General features: G+C 40.1%; 1 protein-coding gene across 9 annotated transcripts in view; it reads right to left on the minus strand.

The window, feature by feature from the left end:
* Positions 1-24,090: 24,090 nt before the first annotated feature.
* LOC117764397 (ephrin type-B receptor 2-like) overlaps positions 24,091-26,335 on the minus strand; it is a 95,467-nt gene continuing 93,222 nt past the window's right edge. For all 9 annotated transcript variants that reach the window (XM_034590115.1, XM_034590112.1, XM_034590111.1 and 6 more), the window contains one exon: positions 24,091-25,103. In XM_034590115.1, coding sequence (XP_034446006.1) covers positions 24,995-25,103 — 109 coding nt within the window. In that variant the 3' untranslated portion in view covers positions 24,091-24,994. The remainder of the gene's footprint in view (positions 25,104-26,335) is intronic.

The raw sequence follows: 26,335 nt of genomic DNA on the forward strand, positions 1-26,335 counted from the left end.
GGAAGAAGCGTGGCTGGGTTCAAAGTTGAACAGCGTTTCACTGTGATGTTGGGCATGTCAAGAAGAACAGTGTGATACCGCAACCAGCGAGCAGCAGAGAGATGTGAGGTCTTCTGTTCTGTAAGAATGAGAGACACAGCATGAGGAACAAGGAGTGTCAAGTCAGAGTAACCTACTATGTCTCGTGAGGCAAGGACAGCTTTTTCACAGGCGGCCACTGCACGCAAACAACGTGGAAGGCCAGCTGCCACCGGATCAAGTTTGGCGGAGAAGTAGGCGACAGGGCGATATTTGTCACCATGACACTGAAGGAAGACAGAAGTCATGCAGCAGTCTCTCTCATCCACAGCCTGAACAAAAGGTTTGTCAGGGTTAGGGAGAGCAAGAGTGGGAGATTGCTGCAGCATCTTCTTCAGTGTGACATATGCCTCGTCTGCCTCGTGAGTCCAAATGACACGTTAAAGGGGCTTCAAGAAGAGCAAAGTCAGGAATGAACGTTCTATGATGAATGACATGAGTTGTTTCTTCGTCAAGGGTTTAGGCATGTTAACAATAGCTTCTACTCTCTTATCAGACAGGGATCTTTGGTGACGACATGACCCAGAAACGTGACAGTTTGTTGAACAAACTAGTTTGCTGAGGCTGACATTATGGCCCTCACGAGCCAGATGTCTCAGCAAAGCGATCGTATTTGTTTCACATTGCTCCTGTGTGGGACTGGCAATTAGTAGATTGTCAACATACTGCAAGAGAGCTGAACCCGGAGTGAGGATGAGGGATTCAAGACTGTTCCTGAGGGCCTGATTGTATAATGATGGAGACTCACAGTAGCCTTGACACAGGCGTGTGAACGTGTAGGCCTTGTTTTCAAAATTAAAAGCTAACGTGGACAGGAACACTAACAAAAAAGCATTGGATAAGTCTACAACCGAAAACCACGCTGCATTAGGCGGAATTTGGGAAAGCAGCGTGTATGGGTTGGGAACAATAGGCGATCGAGAAATTACAGCATCATTCACAACCTTCAGATCCTGCACAAACCGCCACTCAGTAGGTTGACCTTTGTCTCTGATCTTCTTAACTGGGAACAGTGGAGTGCGGACCGATGAATCAGGGCAGGGGACAATTACACCAGCCTGCAAAAAGGATTCAAAAACAGGACGTATCCCCTCCACTGCTTCCTGTTTGAGTGGATATTGTTGTTTACATGGCCTATAATCAGATTTTGGAGTGATTTTGAGTGGATCACAGTTTCTGATGAGGCCCACATCATATTTGTCCTTTGCCCACAGTGTTTCAGGCAGATCTGAAAGTAAAGGAGAAACATCAGAGGGGTTGGACAACATTGCATAAGAATGAAGGTGATTTTCAGTCACAACAAATGAGCATGTGGCTGGAGAACAGAAGGTTGGAGACATTTTTAGATCAAATGCACTCAGACTGGGTGAATACATTACGTCAGGCATGGTTGTGGGTTGCCAATCAACGGCAGCCTGGCATGATCTGACAAATGGGCCTAAGCCTTGCCACTGGTCATCATGGGACTTGGAGAGCGAGATGTGAGGGCTGGAATTCGAGACGCGAAACAGTGCCATCTGTTGGTCAGTGAGTGAGACGGAAGCTGCACTTCTGGAAACAGACCAAAAAATATTGGACACTTTCAGAGAATCATCAGGAAAAGGCAAAAACAGAGATTCATAAATGTGATCTGCTGTGTCTGTCACATGTGAAGTGCAGTGCAATGAATCAGTGTGCATAAAATCAGAAAAAGGGGTGACGAGAGAGTGTGACGTGGAGTTATTTATAGGAAGTTGCCACTGATATACAAACAGCTGCTCATGTGTGGTCTGTGACATTGTGAAGAAGAATTGTGCGTAACTGTCACTCCATCAGGGGAGGATACTAAATTGAAGCCTAACACAATCATCAAATCTCTTCCTAATAGATTAATTGGGCAACAGGGAGACAACAGAAAATCATGTTCAAACCTTATGGGATGTTTGTCAAACCGAGCGGCACATTTGAGAGGTTTTGTGAAATTTTCTTTTACATTGGCACCACTGGCACCTTGAGAGAATATAAAGCGACCACTCATCTCAGGAGATGTGGGCAAATCTGACATCCTAACCACAGAATAACCTGCACCAGAGTCGACCATGAAATTAAGTTTGTGACCGTTAACACACAGTTCGAGTTGAGGCATTTTCTTAAAAGCATCACTATTGTACTTAACATAAGAACCACAAAGTTGTGTTTGCTCTGGTGTGTGTGTGTGTGTGTGTGTGTGTGTGTGTGTGTGTGTGTGTGTGTGTGTGTGTGTGTGTGTGTGTGTGTGTGTGTGTGTGTGTGTGTGTGTGCGGTTAGTTTAGCAAGCGATTTCTTCATTGCTTTAGCTTCTGTGTGTGTGTTTCACTTCCCTTTCTCTGATCCTCGGCGGGTAGATTGGTCGTCTCCTCCCCCGTCTGCCCCCTCCTCACTTTCTGTAGTTCAGTCGGCAGTGAAAGTTCTTGTCTCCCCCTCCTCTCGCTGCTGGGGCAGTCCCTTGCCCAGTGTACAGAGAAGCCTCGCCCACGGCCACGTCCACGCCCCTCTCTTCCTGGTTCAGTGAAGTTGGCTCTGCTATCAGCGTTATCTTGTCTGCGTGGCCTTGACAGGGCAGACACAGCCTGCATCATGGTTAGCTGTGCTTTCTGGAGTTGTTGATTCTTTTTCTGTGAGTTTTGTCTTTGGTTTCTTTGTGTTGACGTTCAGCATGTTCAGAATGACATCTGACCTCTGTCAAGTGAGCATCCTCAAAACCCGATGCAGGTGTGGCCTGCGTCTGCCCGTAGTGGGGGGAGCAGACCATTCAGGAAGGCCAGATGTGTTTCATAAGCCCCTGGCTCGTTGCCAAGGTTGTCAGGTATGGGGATGCCTCTGTGTTGATTAAACAGGACGGTCAGACATGTGAGGAAATCTCCTACGGTTTTGCCTGGTTGTTGTTTGCACCCCGTTATTTTGGACATGTCAATTTTATTGGGGAAGGCGGTCCTCAGGGCGTTGAGGAGTGTGTTGAGAGCGTTGACGTATGCTGCATTAAACGCATCGTCCCAGTCTGGTGAAGTCAGACGGAGGTCTCCCCCACAGTGCGGACATATCTTTGCAAAGTCAGTGGGGCCTAAAGATGAGGAAGAGGTGGCGTCATCATTCAGTCCTCCCGCTGCCCCGTCTCCATAGACTGGGAGAGTGGTGGGTGGAGTCTGGTCTCTGCACATCATATGGAGGGGGGTTTTGTCGTAGGTGAGGAGGAAGGCAGGCGTCGAGGCGAGGACTGCCACACCCTGTAATGGAGAACACAGAGATCTATATGATTTCTTTTAAACTTTCTCAGTTTCCTTCTTATCAACCTTAGCCATCTGTTTAAATGTTTGTCTTCTGTCCCTACACTCTGCCTCTTTTTCCCACATTTCAAGACACTTTCTTATTATCTTCTGTCTTTCCACATTGCGACCTTGATTTATTTATTTATTTTTTCTCTTTTTTTTTTTGTTGCTTTTTAATTCTTCCTCTTTCTCGAGGAGTTTCTCTCTTAAAAGTTTAATTTTTTTCGACAATGAATGACCTGTTATGAGGAAAAGCAAAGTCTCTGGACCATACTGGAAGAAATGTCACACTTTCCCTTCCGTATCTTGCAACCATAGAGTCCACAATTGGACCCTCTGGGCTTTGAAGTCCCTGATTTCCCTTGTTACCCATCTTTATCAATTAAGTGTATGAAATTGTGCACGTCTACAATTTCCCTTGAACACTCAATTTAAGACGTGGACGTCTCCACGAATCCTTGTTTCTCTTTACGGCAAAAAACAGGAAAAATGCCTTCAACAAGGATGATTGCCACAAAATGGGTCAGATTAACATTAATAATCCACAATAATCCAGAGAGAATGACTAATACACCCGTTCCAAATAAAACCCTTTAAATGTATTATTTCTTATGTTTGATTTTGTATTTGAGAAATCATCTAGACAGTCATGAAAATCAGAATTTCAACATCTCACCAGATATAAGATGACCAAAGAGAGGTCTTTGGATCCCTGTGAAGAAGGTCCGGAACCCCAGTTATTTCGGCCCTCTATTCTCTTCACTGTTGGAGGTAGAGGCAGAAGATTTTTTTCTCCTGGGTGGCCAACCACCGAAGACTTCTTGGGTCCAGACGATCTTTCAAGGGATCCTGTTCGTGACGCCAAGTTTGTGATGGAAATTCATCTTGAGATTTGAAATAATGAAATTCTCAGACTGGAGTTGCCTTTGAGTCTTTATAATAGTAAGCTCTGCAGAGGTTACACAACAAGCACGGGTGCTCAAAATGGAACTGGCCGCAAGTTCACAAAAGCCAGAACTTATACAAAGAGGCGTTTCATAAAACATAATATGAAAAAAGACATGAAAGACATGAGATCATCTGTGTCTGTCCGTCCGCTGTAGCAGTTGGAAGAAAAACATCACCAAATAAGGGCATGCACCCTGTTTATCAAGGTCATAGCAGTGAGACAACGCCAAATAAGGGTTCCATCCTGTCAGGTAGACAGTATCACAGCAGTTAGACACCTGGTCAGTGGGATTTCCAATACCTTAGACACTGGTCAGTGCAATTTTCCACTACACTGTCAACCCCTCCCCCCTCAGTGTTGTTTTACATTGCTGAGGGTTAGCCACCTGCGGAAATGCTCCGCGCTATTTTATAATTTTCCTTGAAAATTAACTGTCTAAATTATATGTTGTAAATACAAGTACGCTGTGCTGCTGTTTTGAGTGTTGATATGTTTTGTAAATGTTGTCGTTTAACTTTCACGTCATACGTTTTACACGATGGCGGCGCGATTTTGTTTAGTAGCGTCGCGGGGATTTCGGCAGCCCTTTGAAGTTAAATTATTTTATTTTGAAGGTTTAAGAACGGAGATGCAGCAGGAGGAGTAAAATGATCACATCAAAGCAATGTGTTTTCTACAGGTATGTGGGCTTTCCTTTTTGAAACCAAATTTTGGATAAGCTGTTTAATAACCCAACCCAAGGCACCTTTCTATTTCATGTCACTTTTGTACTGTGTTTATTACATACTGTTGTTAAAAGTATGAATGAGTGTTGTTTTACATTGCTGAGGGTTTAAGAACGGAGATGCAGCAGGAGGAGTAAAATGATCACAGCAAAGCAATGTGTTTTCTACAGTGAATAAAAAGCTGGAAACCAACCCCCTGAGTCATTCATCCTTGTGGCCAATCCATATCTGTTACACACACATACATTAAAATGCAATTCAATTATATTTGTGTAGCACCAAATTACTACAAACATTATCTCAAGGCACTTCACAAAGTCTTTTAAAGAGAAATACACGTTTACAGGAAAAAAGAATGGCGACATAGAGACAGAAACACACAGAAAGAAACATTGACATCATGTGTTACATCCACACAACCCACTGTAAATGTAGCCATCCAAAAACACCACAAGATAATGGGCCTCATTCACTGACATCAATCAATCAATCTATCAAATTTTATTTGTATAGCCCATATTCACAAATCACAATTTGTCTCATAGGGCTTTAACAAGGTGTGACATCCTCTGCCCTTAACCCTCAACAAGAGTAAGGAAAAAACTACTAAAAAACCCTTTTAACAGGGTAAAAAGAACGTAGAAACCTCAGAGAGAGCCACATGTGAGGGATCCCTCTCCCAGGACGGAGAGAAGTGCAATAGATGCCACATGTAATGGAGAACATTAGAATGATAAGAGTATTTACAGCATTGATTAGAAGAAACAGTTTGTAGCATAATGGACGGTAAATTAATTGATGGATTATTGTCAGTAATGGTCGAGTATCTGAGGAGACATATTGTATATCAAGCAGTCCTGCTGTAATCATAGTCCACGATCAGCAGCCACCATGATCAGGATCCGCCATCACGATCGGATGCCACCATAGTCCACAATCATGATCCACTGCCGCCATCAAGATCCACCATCAGCTGCCACCTCGATCATGGTCCACCACCATTATCAGATGCCACCACGATACAGGATCCGCCATTACTATCACCATTTCTGATTGGCGATCCACCATCATAATCCACGATGTGGATCTGCGAACGATAAGGCATAGGGACCCCAGGGGAAGAAGTCAAATCAGTAACATGTATTGATGAGACATTAATTTCTCTGATATTTCATAAGGAGGGAGAAGAGAAAAGAGGAGCTGGAAAGAGAAGCTCCATGTGTCATGTGTCCCCCGACATTATAGACCTATGTCAGGGACCGAGCAGGAAGATCAGAGAGCCACAGATAGTTTCTTTGAAAAAATTGTATTTAAATTGAGTTTAATGTTGTTTTCATTAACAAAAATGCAAAAAGATAAACTTCACAAATCTTGGGCAAGTAAAAGGTCAATTAACCAAACTAGCCTCCAGTAACAGATGAAGACCAGTTAACAGCACCACAAAAAACTGCCCCTCAACTGACACCGGGGAACATATATCGTGGCTGATCAAGCCACTCAAAACACAAAAGGGGGATAGACTTAGACATACTAACATTGAAAACAAACTACAGCCACAACATAACACCCCGGTATAAGGCCATATAATATTAACTAAGGAAAAATAATAAATATAAATATCAAACAATAGTCAAAGATTAACAACTAAAAATCGAAATAAGGAAACAATGTCCCTCCCCATGATTACAAAAGACATGGTGCAGTCCAATTAGTGCTTAAAGCCATTTAAGGTTGTCTGCTGCTCCTGGGACTCCTTTTGATGAATGGCCATTCATCAAAAGGAGTCCCAGGACGACTCCAGCAGCAACCCCCAGGAACTGATAAGTCAAAGAAAACTTGATTAATTATCACAGAAAAGAAAGATATAAATAAATAAAAGTATGTTGTATGAAACCAAAATCTGTGTCCAGTTATTTAATAAATGAAGTATGTTGTATGAAACCAAAATCTATGTGTCCAGTTATTTATCTGTGATGTGGGTGTGTGTGCAAAGAGAAACAAACTGAGCAAATTAGGAATTAAGAAAGGCTACCACCATGTTACGGAGCTTCAGTGTGTGGTTGCTGGTGCGGCCATCACAACCTATATCAGCATAACTAAGAGAAGGTCTAAGACAAGCCTGGACCAGCTCTAACTATAAGCTTTATCATAAAGGAAGTGTCTGCCTCCCGAACTGAAACTGGGAGATGAGTCCACAGGAGTGGAGCTTGATAGCTGAAAGCTCTGGCTCCTACTCTGCTTTTAGAGACTTTAGGGACGACAAGTAAGCCTGAATTCTGGGAGCGCAGTGCTCTAGTTGGGTGATATGGTACCATGAGCTCTTTACAGGGCCCATATTTTACACCTTTCTGGGATTTAATTTGAGGTATTGGTACCCCTAAGATGATATATCAGTGGTTTAAAGTCGAAAAAACTGCTGCAATGTGTATTTCCATGTCCTCTCTTCTGCCTCTCTCTGGCCCTCCAGACAGAACAGGCTGTTTTCACCTGCCTCATTAATTATTTATGAGCCCCTCCTCTGATTGGCTGACTTTGAGTGACACGCGACCAGGCCTATCACCGGTCTCATTCTGGCGCATTGACGATCTCTCTGGTAAACACAGCTGAAAGTCTGTTTGAAAGTTATGTTTGGATACAGCTATAGAAGACCAGCCACATATTCACAGTCGGTTCAAGTTTTAGCAGGACAGAGTAACTTTGAGGTTACAGTCCCGAGTTTCAATACAGAGTTACAGTACCGAGTTTCAGTACCGAGTAACTGCTGCATGTAGAGCATGCGGTCAGCAGTGTGGAACAGCTATATCCTTGAGGAGTTGCTGTAAGTTGAGAGTCTGTGGGGAAATGAGCCGAGCACACCGACAAGGCACGTCAGAAGAAATAAAGCGTAACCGCTGGTCTTGAATAATATTGTTCTTTGGAGGAATGTACACAGGCACATTTTCTTCCTTGCATCCCTCCACACTGCAGTGTTTCTTCAGTGTTGTTTGTTGGGGTTAGCTTGTGGTAGCTAACAAGCTGCTAATCAGCAACATGTCTGCTTGGTGTCGCGTTCGGTGAGGAGGGGTGGGGGTGGTGGTGGTGGGGGTTAGGAGGCTGGACTGGTACTGGCTGGGTGGGGCTGAGAGAAGAGTGCAATTTCAAGATGACATCATACGGAGAGGTAGTACGAAACGCAACGTTTCAATAACATATTTCTTCGAATGGACTTAGTGAAAAAGTCCTCAGAGTGACTGTTTTCATACTTTGAGGGTACCTACTGACCCTCTTCAAGAAATTACGGATAGTAAAAGTCCAGAAAATGGATTTTGCACAATATGGGCCCTTTAAGGTATGATGGTGCCATATCATTAAGGACCTTGTGTTTAACCGTAAGCCAGTGTAGTGAAGCTAATACAGTAGAAATATGGTCTCTTTTCTTGGTTCTTGAAAGGACACGTGCTGCAGCATTTTGGTCAAGCTGCAGAGTCTAGAACAAATTACTGCTGGAGCCTGATGAGGAATTACAATAATCAAGTCTGGATGAACAAATGTGTGGACAAATTTTTCCGATAGGTATAATTGGGTGTTGTTCGCATAGCAGTGGAAATTTACAGAGGAACTTTGGTGCGCAAAGATGACTCATTAATTTGCACCTGTTGGAAACGACCTGAAAAATAGGATTTAAACCAGTTCAGGGCTGTTCCTTTAATGCCAATTAACTGTTCTAGTCTCTGTAATAAAATTTGATAATCAATAGTGTTGAATGCTGCACTAAGATCTAACAGGACGAGGACAGACACAAACCCTTGATCTGAAGCTATTAGGTCATTAGTGACTTTTACCAGGGCTGTCTCCATACTATGATGAGCTCTAAACCCCCACATGTGCGCAGAAATATTCTTACTCGCCACAAAAAATAAGTGCGTGCGCAAAATCGCCGCCGGATTGATGAGAAGTGCGCACCAGCCAATTTTGTTCTCAATATCATGCGTATGTTTGTGAATCAGAATCATTCTAAATCGACAGGCGCGTGTTCGCTCTCTGTAATTAGCATACTGCCACGCCTCTATTTCTCCTTATAAAGACATGAAGCGAGCGGTGGTGCTGAACAGAGAAGTTGAAGTTCTAAGAGAGAAAAATAATTTCACAGCATAAATTGAAATAATTGTGTCGGAGGTGGAAGCCACAAAAGGAACACTTCTCTGTAGCATGTCCTCTAGAGTGACGATTTAAAAAAAAAAAAATTATGCTGTGTCCTGCACACTGCTGAGCACTAGAGCTGTGAACATTTCTCCATTCTTAGATGCATCGCGACGCAGACGTGGAGTCCGCTGATTAATTATATAACACAGCTGCTTCAGGATCAGGACAGACGCTCATTAAAGGTCCAGTTGTCTTCTGTCTCTGTTGGAGCTTCCTCCTCACTCGCCCTCTGATCTGCGCTCACTTTACACTTTAACAATAAACACCAGCACTGATCAGAAGTTATAAGAACACATACAGGACTGACGTTTACTTTGTGTTTGTTTGATTCGCTGTAGAGTTTATGAGACACATGTTTAAACCTGCTACACAACACAAGACGCGACGCACACAGTCAGGACATCAGGGTTAAAGTTACCGGAACGATCCGGAGTCATGATCCAACATCATAAATAACTAAATACATGTGATCATCAGTTCGTGTTAAGAGGGACAGAGACGAGCAGACACACTCACTCCTGCAGACAGAAGTTCCTCCCGCAGATTACGACGGATGCAGTGTTTTAACTTCTTTGTTGCAGAAGAAGCGACGCCCCGTTTATCCAGGAACATAAATATGAATTCAGCAGGTTTTTATAAAGATCAATTGTAAGTGCTATAATGCTACCTTGTTATTGTTGTACTGTCACTGTTTGTACCCTTTTAAGTGCCCTTGAGTACCTTTTAAAAGCACTATACAAATAAAATGTATTATTATTATTATTAAGTGTGATGATAAATCAGGATTGTAGATCACTCCCAAGTTCCTGACTGTTTCATTGGAAGCAAAGGCATATCGTCAAGCGCAGCTATATTATTAATGTATCTCTAAGGTGTTTAGGGCCAAGTATTAGAACCTCTGTTTTATCTGAGTTTAATAAGAGAAAATTGGGGGTCATCCAGGTTTTTATGTGTTTGAGACATGCTTGGAGTTTAGTTAATTGATCACACTGTTCTGGTTTTATTGACAAGTATAACTGGGTGTCATCCACATAGCAGTGGAAATTTACAGAGTGTGTCCTGATAATGTTTCCTAGTGGAAGCATATATAATGAGAATAAAATTGGGCCGAGCACAGAGCCCTGTGGAACACCATGGTTAACTTTGGTGCGCTCATCATTAATTTGCACAAATTGTAATCGATCTGAAAAATAGGATTAAAACCAGTTTAGGGTGGTTCCTTTAATGCCAATTAACTGTTCTAGTCTCTGTAATAAAAATGTATGGTCAATAGTGTTGAATGCTGCACTAAGATCTAACAGAACGAGGACAGACACAAATCCCTGATCTGAAGCTATCAGCAAATGAAATTGCTACTTAATCAAAGTGACAGAGCAAACTTTCATAATTTGAACCACAGGCCCAAATTCAATAATAACACATGAGAAAATAGTGTTACCTGTAACAACAATGATTGTATTCTGTTTTTCTAAAATTACAAAATATGGTTACATTTTATCTCTCAATGACACGCAGTTACATGATGATAGACTGCTCAAGGTGGAGAATAATTCAGGCCTTAACAAAAAAACCTCCAAGTATTCTATTCAAATCAAAAAGATCAAACTCACAGTACAAGATAAAGGTTTTACCCCTATGTATGAGAGGCCCTATGAGAGATAATTCCTACTTGGTCTCACAAACATATCAGTATACTCTTACACAAACACTACTATACTCTCTTCATGCACCATCATACTCTCTCACACACATTACTATACTCTCTTACATGTACCATAATACTCTCTCACACACACTACTATACTCTCTTGCATGCATTATCATACTTTCTCAGTTTTCTCACACACACTACTGAAGTCTTACACAAATACTATTATACCTTCTGTGAGAGAGTATGATTAAAAAAGGAAGTGAGTTTGACCAAACAGGAAGACAGTTTAAATTCTCATTGCCCGACTTCAAAGCCTGCCCCTGCTCAGACCACTGCTAGCTAAATTGAAGCCACAAGGAGCATTTAAATGAAGCAGCAGCATTTTACTGGGCAACTTAACAGCTTTGTTAGAGCTGCAGGGCGAAAGCCTTGGTTTTTCTATTAATTTACCTTATATTCCAAGGTCAGTCTTTGTTTGTGGAAGTTAATGGTAATGAGGAGGACATTACAATTTTTTTCACTAATACAATGACGTGTGTTCAGAACATCGTAAGGGAAACTGACATTGTGGGACATGACAGCATGATTTTGGAAAGATTATTCTGTGAGTTTAATGGATACACAGTGACAATTTCTTTCTATCGCTCAGTTAGCAAGCAGTTACAAAGGGGTGACAGTCAGAGAGGTTTAGGTGCACTGGAGGCACTGTATTCCTGTTGTGGGCAGAGCTAAATAGAGTTGTCTCATTCCACTTCAGTAACCTCTTCACCATCATTAAAAATGAGGGCTACAGATGAACTCCATGTTTTGTCTGCACTACATCTACTTGCCAAGAGTTCAAAGGGCAGTTGCAAAAATCAGTGAAACCACCATGGATCGTCTACCCAGGGAGGATAAACTACTCTTCAAATATGGCAGAGTGGGGTTCTTAACAATGCTGGAGCTGGTGCCATCCAGGACATTTTTGCAGGACATGATACCTTGGAAATCAATGAAGACACTCATCAACAGTTAGAGACTAAAACAATGTTGTTGTACCAGGAAATTACTTTATTTTAAATGAAGCCATTATGAACAGAATTCGAGAAACAGTAGACCCACTTACTGATGATGGTAACCATGGCATACATTTATTTTTAGGCCTGGTGAATTTTCTGAGTGATCGGCAACGAAGCGCAGATTAAGGGGTTGTCCACGCCAGGAATGATAGCTGAACTATAATTTATAAATGTAGGGTTAGGATTAACCCTAACTAATAAATGTATAGTTTTAAAATTCCTTCAAACTCAAGTGGATGGGGGAGTCCACGCCCCAACTTTAACGACAACTTTCAGAGTAATTTCATGAACGATAGAAACACTGACAGCCAATCAAAATCCATCTAAATTTACAGGGCATTACAGCGGTCTTCTTACCATTTACAGAACGTTATCGCTCATCAGTTTGGATGCTCAACTTAGTTATCACTACAGTTAGACCTTTACTTTTCCAAAACTGTAGATAAATAATTTTGCACACTTAAATGTTCACATTGTCATTCTATATTTTGGTTAATAAATCTAATTCCAAAGGTTAATTGATAAACCCTTTGGATTTTTCATGCTTCAGTCATTGTAATCTTCAATCAAATGGGCAGCTTTATCAAATTATATATCATGATCACACCATTGTGTATCTAAAATTACTGCACTGATGCTGATGTAGTGTGAACCGCCACAGAGCTGTCCTAATCTGTGCTGTCAAACTAAAAGACAGCAAAAAAATTACTATTTAGAAAATGTTGGGATTAAGCCCATTGTCAAACCATGACAACTTTATGCTCCAGTTAAGACAGAAACACTCTGCTTCACATTGTCTTCAACTAGCTTACCGAAAATGGAAGATTAGTTGACGGCCTAATGTACAAAGTGTTTGATTTGAAAATCTTGTGCATGATAAAGTCACTCAATTCCTGACCCTATCGCACCTTTGGTGAAACCAGTTTGTTTCCACATGCCACCAAAAGTTCAAAGCTAAAAAATAACAAACGAGAAAAAATAGAATTACATTTCTAAATCAGTCTGTAGCAATCAAGCCACGAACTATAGCGGGCAACGTCTTAAAATAAACAAGAAAATAACTCACATCCTCAGGAATTTGTTCCTTGAACGCTTCCCTGATCTCTCCAATGACTGTCCTGCAGTCCCATGTTTTTCTCATCTCAAATGCACTCAAAATATAGATACTTTAATGCAACCTTCTTTTGGTCTTGTACTTGCAAACTTTGTCGCATGTGGAATTGAGTAATAATATTACATCCTTATTGGTGGGGCGATTTGGGGATGTAGGCCTAAAAAGAATGCCTTATCAATCGGCTACATTTAGTCATAGGAAACAAATCCACTTCAAATCCATTGTCAAGGAAAGACAATCACACATCATGAGGACAGTTACTCTAAAGAGCCTGGTCTCAATACCAACGCAGTACATTCATACTGTGTTAAAGGACACCTACTATGCTCGTTTTGGGGATTCACAATTTTTATTTGGAGCACTACTTGAAAAGGTTTACAGACCCCAATGTTCAGAAAACATTTTTCTTTATTCTATTCATTTCTGGAGCAGGAGACTCTCACAGCCCCCCCCCCCCCCCCCCCCCCCCCCCCCCGCTCTAGAAAGCCCATTCTGCTCTGATCAGCCAGCAGATTATGAGTTCAGGTACGCTGCAATTATACACAACACTGGCGATTATTTTAAGAATGGGGAACATGTTCTGAATAAGAAAGACTTAATTTAAAGTTATTTGGACACTATTAACACTTGCAGTTTTGTGTTTTGTTACATGTGAATAGAACATATTTATTAAGTGTTGTGAAGGGAGAATGAATATTCTTGTGGTAGTACCACCTTATAAGGCCCATACTGAGCAAAGCATATTAAGATTGTAATTCATGTACAACAACTTCCTTACTTACTTTCAATAAGCAGTAATTAGGAGGTTATTGAGGGAAAACTGTTAGTTAATGGCCTAGTAGTTGTAGAATAAGGTCATGTAGATAAGGCATTAATAAGTGCTTTATAATGACTAATAAAGAGCCAATATGCTACTAATATGCATGCTTATAAGCAACTAGTTAATGGTTAATATGTCTTCCTTAATATAAAGTGTTACCCATAGGACTACTTTTAATATACAATGATCATGCAAGAAACCTCACAAGGGCTGTATATATATTCAAAGTTCACATAAATAACTTCAGGTGATGGGCAGTAGGCTCTGTCTGTCTCTCTCTCTCTCACAAACACACACATTGAGCAAAAATAGATACACACCAGCTAAAAAAATAACCTTCCCATGTCAGACCACTTGTCAAGGATAAAAACAAAAAGTTGATGTATAGTGACATTATAGTAAAAATTCAGTTAAAAACATAGCTACACCTGATGAACCAGGTCTGAATAACCGCCGCATTTCCTCATTGGCCGTATTACAGGGGGTCTCTGTGGATCCAGCATTTCTGACATTGTTGTAATCAATTGTTCAGGAGGTGTGGTGCACCATCTTCCCTCATGGATCTCTTGATTTAGAGGCTGGGCCATGTCAGTGAAACCTAGCTTCATCAAAGATAACCAATCAGGAACTGAGAATTTGTTACTTCCGTTTCAATCCAACTCTCTCACACACACACACTACTATTCTTATTCACATATCATATCATTCTCTCTCACACACACTACTATTTTCATTATGGTACATGTAAGATAGTATGATGGTGCATGTAAGAGAGTATGATGGTGCATGTAAGAGAGTATGGTGGTGTTTGTGAGAGAGTATGAGGGTGCATGTAAGAGAGTATGGTGGTGTTTGTGAGAGAGTATGAGGGTGCATGTAAGAGAGTATGATGGTGTTTGTGAGAGAGTATGATGGTGCATGTAAGAGAGTATGGTGGTGTTTGTGAGAGAGTATGATGGTGCATGTAAGAGAGTATGGTGGTGTTTGTGAGAGAGTATGATGGTGCATGTAAGAGAGTATGATGGTGTTTGTGAGAGAGTATGAGGGTGCATGTAAGAGAGTATGGTGGTGTTTGTGAGAGAGTATGAGGGTGCATGAAAGAGAGTATGATGGTGTTTGTGAGAGAGTATGATGGTGCATGTAAGAGAGTATGGTGGTGTTTGTGAGAGAGTATGAGGGTGCATGTAAGAGAGTATGATGGTGTTTGTGAGAGAGTATGAGGGTGCATGTAAGAGAGTATGATGGTGTTTGTGAGAGAGTATGAGGGTGCATGTAAGAGAGTATGATGGTGTTTGTGAGAGAGTATGAGGGTGCATGTAAGAGAGTATGATGGTGTTTGTGAGAGAGTATGATGGTGCATGAAAGAGAGTATGATGGTACATGTAAGAGAGTATAGTAATGTTTGTGTAAGAGTATACTTGTGTGTGTGAGATTATAATGCTCTGTGTGTGACCAAGTATGAATTATCTCCTGAATTAAAACCCAGATTTTTTTCCTAGAGTTTTTCTTACTCTTGTTGAGGGTAAAGGGCAGGGGTTGTCACAACTTTTCAAGGCTTATGAGACAAATTGTGATTTGCGATTATGGGCTAAACAAATCAACATTTGATTGATTGATTGCACTTTGTTTAAGTCCCCTTTGGTAGCAGTTACATGCAAAAAGGATTGCATTTATTATTATTGTCATTTTGCAGAAGCTTTTATCTAGACCAACTTACAATTATCATCTGAGGGGCTACTAAGGGGCTCAGTATCTTGCCCAAGGACACTTTGGCACGCAGATGGGGAAGACTGAGGATTGAACTGTCGACCTGCTGGTTGGAGGACAACCAGTCGACCCCCTCAGCCGGAGCCATCCAAAACAACCTCTAAAAACACTTTACACCAGCAGTCATATTCACCAATTTGCTAACTGTTATACAGAAATTCTGTATGTTACATACACAGATGCTGTAATTCCGGCAATTTGGTGTTTAGTATCTTGCCCAAGGACATTTCAACATCCATTTAGTGTAAGACCCACTTGACCTCCTGAGCTACCCCTGCCCATTATAGATTCTTTGCTCAGATGTATTCACAACAACAACAAATCCTCAGAGGATTCAGGTGAGGGGGAGTGCAGCAAACAAAGGCAAGATGTAACGTATTAATTCAGCTGTGAAGATCAAGTGTTTTTTTTACAGCACACTGGTGTTGGCTCTTATCACCAAAAGCTCTGTCGACATCTTCCTTGGTTCTACGTCTATTGCTCCACTTTTTCATCCTGAGATGTTTGTTTTGTTTTCTTCTTCATTTTTGCATCTGTCGCATGTTAGAAATGTTATTAACCCCTCCACTCTCTCACGGTGAATCCTGCAGTATATCCTGCAGTAGATTCCCTGCTGTGTTTTCACATCATCAACATTCTGCTGACTTTATACTAGAGGGTCACCTGGTGAAAGCACGCAGAAACTCTGGAGCCTCTCATTCGAACACCTGTGTCCTCAAATACACCTCCTCTGAAGATACTGCGGAGGATCTCCGGAGTTCAGCGCATGTCTGAAAGAGCTTTAGGGACCATAAGCCAATGCCATGCTTGCCCTGTGACTCAGTTCAATCAGATGATAAACTTTATTAAGATCCTGGTAATAAAAAACTAATTCCATTTCACAGTTATTGAGGCCACTGTTTCATTTCAGAGGTCTTGTTTTTGGACTTCATGGCTTGATTTTGTCCTGACATGCAGTGAGAAATGTTGGACCTTATATTTTCAGGTATGTGCTTTTGTTAACTACGCCACAACAAATTGTCACTTGGTGCAGGATTGCTCAAAATGGAATCTGTCGATAAAAGTATAGGAGTGAGATTCCCATCCATTCAAAAGTGGTTGTAAAATGACATCTTCAGCTTCATGGTAAAGGATGGCATCATCTCTACTTCCCTCTTGTGTTCAAAACCTTTATCACAGTCTGAGAACCACAATGTGTGTTAATATGTTAATATGTTTGGGTGTTGAGTGTTTACTTGAAAATCTCAATCTGTGAATATTTAAAGATATATATATATATATATATATATATATTTACATATAATACAATATTTCTCTTGTATTGTGGGGTATTAAAGACTGGTGGTTTTTGAGGGCAGATTTTGTCACTGTGATAGATTTTCAACAGTTCAAAATACAAACATTTTTGCAGGTGTGAGGGTGAGACCATATTCAAAGGTGGCTGTCATCTGACCAACTAGTATTGCATAGGGATGCTATAACTGAAATGATCATATCTCAAGATGGTCTCAAAAATGTTTTAAATTGAAGACTCAGCTTGCTGTGTTTTCATATCTTTCTTTATTTCAAATTTTCCTGCTTTTTTACAAAATAAACCAGCAACAGCATAACAAATAATACAAATTCAAAGGTATGCCATCAAATATACATTTATACAGAAAAACTCAACATATAAAAACAAAAGTCCAAGTGATGGGACTCACAGTGGTAAGGGCTGAGAAGAGAGGTGCATTTGGCTGTGGGTAACCCCCTGTAATCTAACATTGCCCCCCCATGTCCCATGTGCTTTTTGTCTACACAAAGTTAAATTATTTTACAGGTCACCACAGGTCAGACAAAAAGGAAGAGTTTGTAGTAAATATTGCTTTTTTCAATCTAGATTCCCTAATATCTTCAATTAAATTTGGCAATTGGCAAAGACATTTTGCCAGTTTTTGTAGACTTAAGAATAACCTTAACAATAAAAACTGTAAAATAACTGCTCAATAAAATGTTGTTAGCATAGCCCATATTCACAAATCACATTTGCCTCATAGGGCTTAATAATTTGTACAAGGTGGGACATCCTCTGTCCTTATCTCTCGACTAGGATGAGGAATACTACCTCCCCACAAAACAGGAGAAGAAAACGCATAAACATCAGAGAGATTCAGGATGAACAAAAGTGCAATAGGGGGCTGATTTCAATTTGATTGTAGTTTTCTTGTACAAATATTATCTTTTTTTGATATTACAACCCAGTGTGCCATAGTTGGAATTTTTCATATTGCACCAATATTGCCTTGAAGGAATAGTTCAACATTATGAGAAATATGCTTATTTTCTTTCTTTTATTAAGTGCAAAAAACCATTGACCAACCCAGTCACCTACTTAACATTTTGTATCCGCTTTGTGAAATCCACACACAGTTCCAGGCTGAATGATGGAACTATTTCTAGAAGAACAACAGTTACATGCAGTGACTTCCAGAAATAGTTTTGTTAAACTATGGTTAGCAAGTTTGATAATAAAGCTCAGAATACAAACATTTGGGGCCAATGCTGAATTTAAATAAGTTACAAAATTGTACAAGATCATATCAGCAATTTTTCTTGACAAAGACGTTTGAGTATGCAATGTAGCTACTTTTATTTCCTTTTCTTGTTGCCTAAGGGCCAATATATGGGACGACACTGACATTCCTGATATAAGATAATCGCCATCCTGAGACACTGCACAGAAAAACTGGACAGATGGAATTGTTTCAGAGTGTGTAACCCTACTATACTTTTCTGCAAAGGAGGGTAAATGAGATACAACATGTGCATAAGGGAGCTGTAGAGGTTTTGGTGTGTTTTTGAATTTAGGCCGGCCATGTTCCGAACTCCAGCACTGAACTTTACACACATATGAGATTAATATCTGTTCTTGTTTTCTTTGTCACTTTTCTTGGTCACTCTGAGACAGAAAAACAAATTTTCCCATTATGTTGTCAAGAATTTGAAAAATTCCCCACACGTCAGAAATTTAGAAGGGAAATGAGCATCAGAACCAAGTTATCAAGCTCTGTGAGCACTGAGAAGCTGCCACTGTGTAGTTCAAATATGAGCCAGCATTTGGAAACAAATTGAAACACTGAAACATTTACAACAAAATGTGATATTCAGTTTAAACTGTACATAAAGAGGTCATATTCAGGTTAGGTAATCTTCTGTTTGTGAACACAGAGATGTGACAGCCAGTGCTTAAAGCACTGAGTTTGGCTCTTAACTCACATGGTTATTAAATTAAAATGAACAACAATAAGTGGAATGACTGTAACATTGTTATGAGTGAATGTCTCTTTCAGTATCTTCTGTCACTGCTAATAGTTGACAGGTATTTGATCAGGTAATTTCACTTTATATAGCTCTTCACAGCTCTTGCAGTTGTTAGGTGTGAATATTTTTCACAAAAGTGAATATGCAACTTTGTCGTTAAATACTTCATTTCTTTATGTTTCTGCCAGTCAGTTAAGCCCATATTGATGGTAGACATTCACCCAGGCCGAAATAAAGATTACATACAACAACTAGCTACTCTGGAACCACTTTTTCAAGACACCTCATTCTTCAGCTACTCTCACACAATAACAGAATGTTTAATTTAATGGTTGCTTCTAATGTTTTCTGTTTTATTTATTTCTATTAAAAGCAGTGTCCTTTCCACTAAGCCATCATGATTATATGCTCACATGTTGACATTTGCTTTGAAGAACGTAAGAGTGAAAGTACTGAAACCCCTCTGTGATTTTCTCAGAAAGTCTCAATCACAGATCAAATAACAGATGCAGGTATTGCACAGTCTAAATGTGCTGCATGGTCACATGGACAGTACAGTAAGTAGTTATTTTGTGGTTGAAAAACATATAGGACAATTGTTACAATAATGTCACACATACATACATATGTATGTTAAAGTAGTGCAGACTGGTATTGAAAATCTGACTGAACAACATCTATTTAATATCAAAGTTAAAAGCAGGATGTGTAAAAATAATCAGTTGGAAAAGGGATGTGGAAGCACCTTTTTAGGACTGCAGTCATGAAAAATTACACAACAAATCATGTGAGTCCAGGAAGTTTGACCATCCAAATACTACTCAAGATTATACGAGTATGAGAAACTCCAGCTTATGACCTCACTGTGCTCTTGTATGCAACAAGAAAAGGAGTGAGGTAAAAGTGAAAGGCTGAATTAACCCTCCTGTCACTGTTTTCTGCTTTACCTTATTGTATATTAAGCCAGTTTGAGTAACACATGACACAAACAATAATAAAACCTGCATTGTATTTCAAGTGGGAGTTCTGCTTTTGTCTAACTGTCTTAAAAAGTGTGATTCCTGATTTTAAAATAGCATTAAATTTCAAAACAGCTGTCAGCTGGGGGAAATTGACCAACTTGATGGGTGCTATTGGAGGCTATCACAAAATCAGGAGTGCTGTACCCTTTACAAATTGACAACACTTTAACCATTTACAAACAAGAATCAAAGTTCAAAGGTTTTTAGGGCAGAAAGGACTTATGTACAGAACATTAACAGTGAGTGGGTAAACGTGTGCTTTGTGCTGGTGCAGTAGAAGGAAGAGGTTTCATTTGCAAAATGTCCCAATACCAAAAAAGACATCACATGACTGAATAACATTTATAAAAAGCACATTTTTCTTTTATAAAAAGCACATATTTTAAAAACAGCAAAATAGAGCTCTGACAGTTTGGTGTTACTGTGAAGTTTAAAAATCGTGTCCCCATTAGCATCCTCTCCCAAAGTTGTTTGTGAAACTCAGCATCTCAGCTGGATCATTTTAAACCATATAGAGAATATGCACATGGAGAGATAATTAGAGCAGTCGATGGAACCAAACCTCATGATGTTATTATGAACCATAGGGGGATAAACACAGATTTTGAAGGAAATTAAGCCTTTTTGTGATCAGAGGTGCCATGACACAAATTCAAACCCCAACTGAAGCCAGACAGCAGTCTTAAACTTAATCCTCTCCCTTTTCTAAGCAGTTTTACCTTCCCAAACCACAGCACTTAACAGGTTTCAAAATGCTCCTGGCAAACAATAGGATCCTGCCAACTTAAGCATCCGATCAGAAAACACTTGTATTGGTTGTTTTGAAAGGCTGCAACAACTGGTGTAACTTCTTCTTGTGAAAACATAAACATAAAAGGCCTACATACAGCTCCTGTGGTGTCATCCAAGTGTCCGTAAGCCCCGGCATCCAAATTTCGACTTGAAATGGCGTCATTTACACCATTTTTTTAGCATTGAGGCTAAAAACATGTTTTAGTGGAATTTTGGGACATAAGGACACTTGGATGACACCACAGGAGCAGTATGGAGGCATTTTCCGTTTTTTTTTCTGTTGTTTTTTCACGTTTGAAGAATCGATCCCCAGCTACTTCATTTGTATTGGATTTGGCTTCAATGCTGTTTCTCCTGAAAATCCAAAAGTGTTTTGCGGACTCAAACACTTCACCCACCCCTCCATCGGCATAGTGGTGAGTAGACAATGAGTGAATTGTTCATTTGTGGGTGAACTATCCTTTTTATAGGAGCACTATCTAAATTAGCTAAATGCCAAGAGCTATGCTTTATTATTGACTTTATTAAACGTGCATTAGGGTTGGAATCCATTGACGATGGCTGACAGCCATCATGATGTTGAGCCAACATCGTGATGCCCCCTCCCCCGTTTAACACTGACAGAGAGGTGCAGACTTCTGCACACAGACTACAATTACACTGTCTACTATAACGTAGAAAAATACAGTGGAAAGTGGATATAGTGATCACGGATTAAAGTGATCAACTGTTTATATGGGTCAAAAAGCATCAGACAGATCCATTTTCAGCGCTCATTTGGGGTCTTTTCATACATGTTTGGACCATAAAAAAGTAGTTATTACAGTTTTTACCAGCCCTGTCAGTAATTTACTGCTCCTCTCTGTGTCTCTATCATTCTCGCTGCGCACTGACAACCGAATCGAGCCAAACTGAGCGCTCCTTGCCATCTCCTCTGGCTCTCCATACAGTAGATTGTCTAATTTCCAAATTCTGTTGTTTTTACCCAGTCTGTGTTCACACGTGTCCGATCACACCATTTGTGTGTGTGAGTGCATGTGTCGTATGTGTGTGTCAGCGCGCACAAGAGAGTAAGAGAGCGACTAATTTAAGAAAAGTATAGATATTGACATCGCCCAACCCTAACGTGCAGTGAGCGATTCAAAATACAGGTTTTGTTTGGCAGTTTTGTCTCTTATCAGCAAAACCTGATACAAATGCGCACATTAGGTTAGAGCATTAGGTAAGATACAGATAACTGACATGTTTTATCTTTGGTGATAGCATTGATAGTCATTGCAACGTAATTATGTAGAACCTGCAAACCTCCAAACCTCCAAACACTGTAACAACTGAGCCAAGAGGAAACTTTTAACTTTGGGGCACAAGTCGATATTTTCCTAAGATCAGGCAGTATTTAAACCAATAAAGATACTAAATCACTCAAACATAGCTCATAAATCACAGAGTGGTAATGAGACTGTAATAAACACTATTTGGGGGCAGTGTACACCAAAATACACCAATGTATATTGATATGTATGAGGTAACAACTGTATTTATACTGTTATTCTAATTGGTCCTGAAACCTGGAAACGATTTCCAGTTACCATCAAAGCACATCTACAACATTAAGACAGCTTTGATTATAACATAATGTTTTCTTATCCAAACCTTGACTTTAAGATAACTCCTCACAGCTTCACAATAAATATGACAGTGAAATCACAAGACAGTATATGGTCCAATTAACACTAGGGTATGGTCAATATCAGTTGAGGCCCTTTTGTCTTTAGGCTGACAGTAGCTCCTGTTTGTGGTTCTTTCATTTGTCTCAGATGTCTCAGCAGATTCATTCATCCAAAAACTGCAGCTTCTGTTGGCACAGGCATTGGAATATTTGGCGACTTCTTAAAGAGCCCTTTATACAGCAAATCTCTACACTTGCATTATGTACCATAACTAATGAACCCATAATAACCACTGTCTTGGTAACTTTAATGATGCAGTGTGATTGTTTGGTTATTGTTTGTTACTATCTGTGTACAGAAACAAAGCAGAAAACTTTAAAACTGGTTGGACAATGACAATCCATTAACATGCTAGGTAGCTCTGTTACCTTCATCTCCACTGTAGGTCCATGTTAAAAACCTAATATGCTGATTAAATGTTGCAACCACCAATTTGAGCTCATACAAGTGTACTTATAATATAGATACAAAACACACATTTATCAAAAACTGTCAGTAGCATACTCAACTCAAGCACCTACTCTGATGGTGGATGATGACAGTGCAGCCACACAGACGTTTTATGGTTTGTTTCTTTCACATTATAAAAATTAATGAGTGTGTGGGTGAAGTAGTTCCTGTGGATCTATACTATCCACAGGAGTAAGCATATACTTTAGCCAGTAGCAATGACACTACACCATATGCCGAAAGGCAGTGTCCCAGTGTACATTTTATGTCTGCTGTGAATTTTTTATTTCAAAGGTCCCATATTATATAGGTGACATATAATTGGGTGAGAAAGTGAGATTTCCATGTCCTCTGTGATTATAAAGGAACTGTAAGTGATAAAAATAGTGTAAAAATATCAAAACAGTCAATACACAGAGAAACACATACAGTCCATATTCACACACTGTGCCTTAAAACAGGCCATCAGAAGATGTCACCTTTGTTAGCCATGCTCAAGCATCCAACATTTTTTTATTTTTATTGGGCAGGAGAAAGTCTACTATATTTGTATTCATTATTGGACTTTGTGCTCGTTCTCTATTAAGGACTGTTGCTAGGGTTTTGTTTTGTCTTTTCAAAAATCTTTTTAGCTTGTAATACTTTTAGTAGTATTCTTCTTCTGATGATGGATTTTAAATTTCTGGTTTTATCAATTGAATTACAATTGGACTGAAAACCATTTTTTATTATGTCTCAGTTAGTAGACTGCAACCTTGTTTACTCACAGTGAATGGATGATATCCACCTCCTGGAGTCAGAGCTCTGAAATGAGTCAAGGTAAATAATATTTTGCTTCCTTGAAAGTCTTCCGCTTGCTGTCTACAGTTCCTGATCACCCACTTCTCTGGTCTTACACGCTCCCCTGGCTGGCAATGTCACATACACTGGCACTATACCAGCCCACCTGGATGGTCTAGCCACAGAGGAAAGTCATCAGGTCTCCAAGAGTGAGCTGGAGGCAGAGGCAGTAGACTCCACCACTCCTGCAATGCAACACTGGGGACAGTCACGTGTACCCAGGGATTTGCACTGGTACCAGGCTAGAGGCCCTAGTGTATAGCTCTATATCAACTCCAGCTCGAGTGCTTAAGTCTGAATCTGTTTGGCTCATTTCAGAACTTAGTGACCATCTCTATTTGGATTTACTGGTGGGTTTTACAAAGTCACAATAGGCTAAAATGCGTTACCTGTGCTTGGCAACACAAACTGCCCTGCTTTTGAGACGTATGAGAGAGGTGATGTAAACTACATGACATGGATTTTGATACTTAAGACCACAAACTTCAAATAAAACACTGGAAAAGGGTAAAATATGGGACCTTTATGTTTTGACTTTAGGTTAAGGTAAGGTAGATACTCTTTCCCTTAACTTGTTCATTTGTAAATAACTAAATAAGCCGTGGCTCTAACACTGGTTCGTTGCCTCCCAGTCCAAATATAGAAGACCAATATCACTGACAGAGTTAAGAGCCACCAAAATGTGACATTTGTAAATAAATGTGTTCCACTGAAAACGAATGGTGTTACCAGCTTGCATTTTACAATATTCCTTTAGTGGAATTCTAGTGTGTTGTGTTTCACGTTCAATCATTTTCAACAATAAGTCTTATACAAAAGCAAAGTGCAGGGCCAATTTTACAAACTGATTTACCACTGAGTTTGATGTTGGTGGTAGTGAATCCAAGTGTGCTGTGTTACCATTAAACAGAATAAAGATGTCCCATTAAACGGACATGGACAGAGTAGTTTGAAGACTGGGTCTGGATGGCTGTGGTTATGGTGAACAACAACATCAAACCCCCCAAATGACTGAACATCTAACAGCTAAAAGAAAACTACTGAACATCTGTGCTGTGCTGCAGACTGAGGAACCTTCTGTTGAGAGTTTGGAGTGAGCAAGGGTGAAGGTGAGGTTTGATTGAAGCCACAGACTGTGTGCCGGTCATCAGCCCTCCTCAGAGGTTGCAGGAAAATGCAGGGTTAGTGGGTGATGGTTATGTCACAGTAAACAGAGCCTACAGTATGTGGAGTCACACTTCTACAGAAGTGATCTGGTTCATCTGGGCCCTCATGGACTGGATGCTGTTGAGGATCTTTTTCTGGTGCCCAGCTAATGTCACTCCCACTCTGAGGATGTCCCTGAAGAGAAAACATTTGTAAGTTCCACCTCATTATAAAACAGCATAAGACCTCCTTTTTGTGGATGCAGGAATCCAAGTCTAAATGGTAATTTCTGCTTTTTTTATATTATTGTGTTAGCAAAAAGGAAGCAAAGAGCAGCATCTCATGCTTCTAATAGACTACCCTATCACTGTGGCTGTAACTAAACATCCACCCTCCCGGGTGTATGGTTGTGTGTCTGAATGGGTGAATGGCAATAACCTGCCTGTACTGGAAAGTGCTTTGAGTAGTCATCAAGACTAGAAAAGCGCTATATAAATACAGACCATTTACCATCCATCACCTATACTTTTATCTATGCTTATCCTTTCTGGGTGGGAGCTGGAGCCATTCCCAGCTGACTTTGGGTTATAGGCGGGTGTGCCCTGGACAGGTCACCATCGCATTATTATTATTAATAATAATAATAATAATAATAATAATAATAATAATAACTTAGATATCCCATACTGCCATGGACTATAAGTACTATCCTGAGCAATACATAGTGAAGTCTGCACTCTATGCAAACTATTTTGACTTACAGTTGCTGTGTAGTTAGTATTTTCACCTAAAAAGGTGTCAGTATAGAGCACCAAACAAAGATGTCTCTAAACACACCAAAATTATTTTAAAAAATTGGCATATGGTGAATATACATTATTTAAAAACATGTATCTTCCTTCCTATCAATTAATTTGAATTGAGTTATTGTTTGTGGGTAAATGATTAAAATCAAAAAATATTGCAGACGTATTCAATAATTTCACTCAGAAACATATATTATTAAAGATAAAGACACTCTTACTGCTGATTCACTAGGACTTTTCTGTGATGTGTTTCAATGTTCTCTGACTTAAGGACCTGTTCAGACCTGCTATTAACATCCATTCTTAGTGATCCGATCACAGGTGGACAGCTCTAAGTACAGACGTGAACGCACCCAAATGTGTCTTCATTCTGACTTTAGATCACATCACTTCGGCCACATTTGGAGGTGGCCCGGGGCGCATGTGGCAACACTCTTTTAGCATGTGAGCGTGAGTAGATGCAAATGTATCTGCCATAATCTGACCCACTACAGTTTTATAATATACCAAAGTATTTTTACTCTTCTCAATACCCATTTGTTGATTTCGGGCCATCTGGCTACAATGGCCCGAGTGTCGCACCTGAGCGCTTGTGCCACAAAGGACACAGCTCTCACCTCC

Source organism: Hippoglossus hippoglossus, chromosome 7, assembly GCF_009819705.1.
Source record: "Hippoglossus hippoglossus isolate fHipHip1 chromosome 7, fHipHip1.pri, whole genome shotgun sequence".
In the NCBI taxonomy this organism is placed as follows: Eukaryota; Metazoa; Chordata; class Actinopteri; order Pleuronectiformes; family Pleuronectidae; genus Hippoglossus; species Hippoglossus hippoglossus.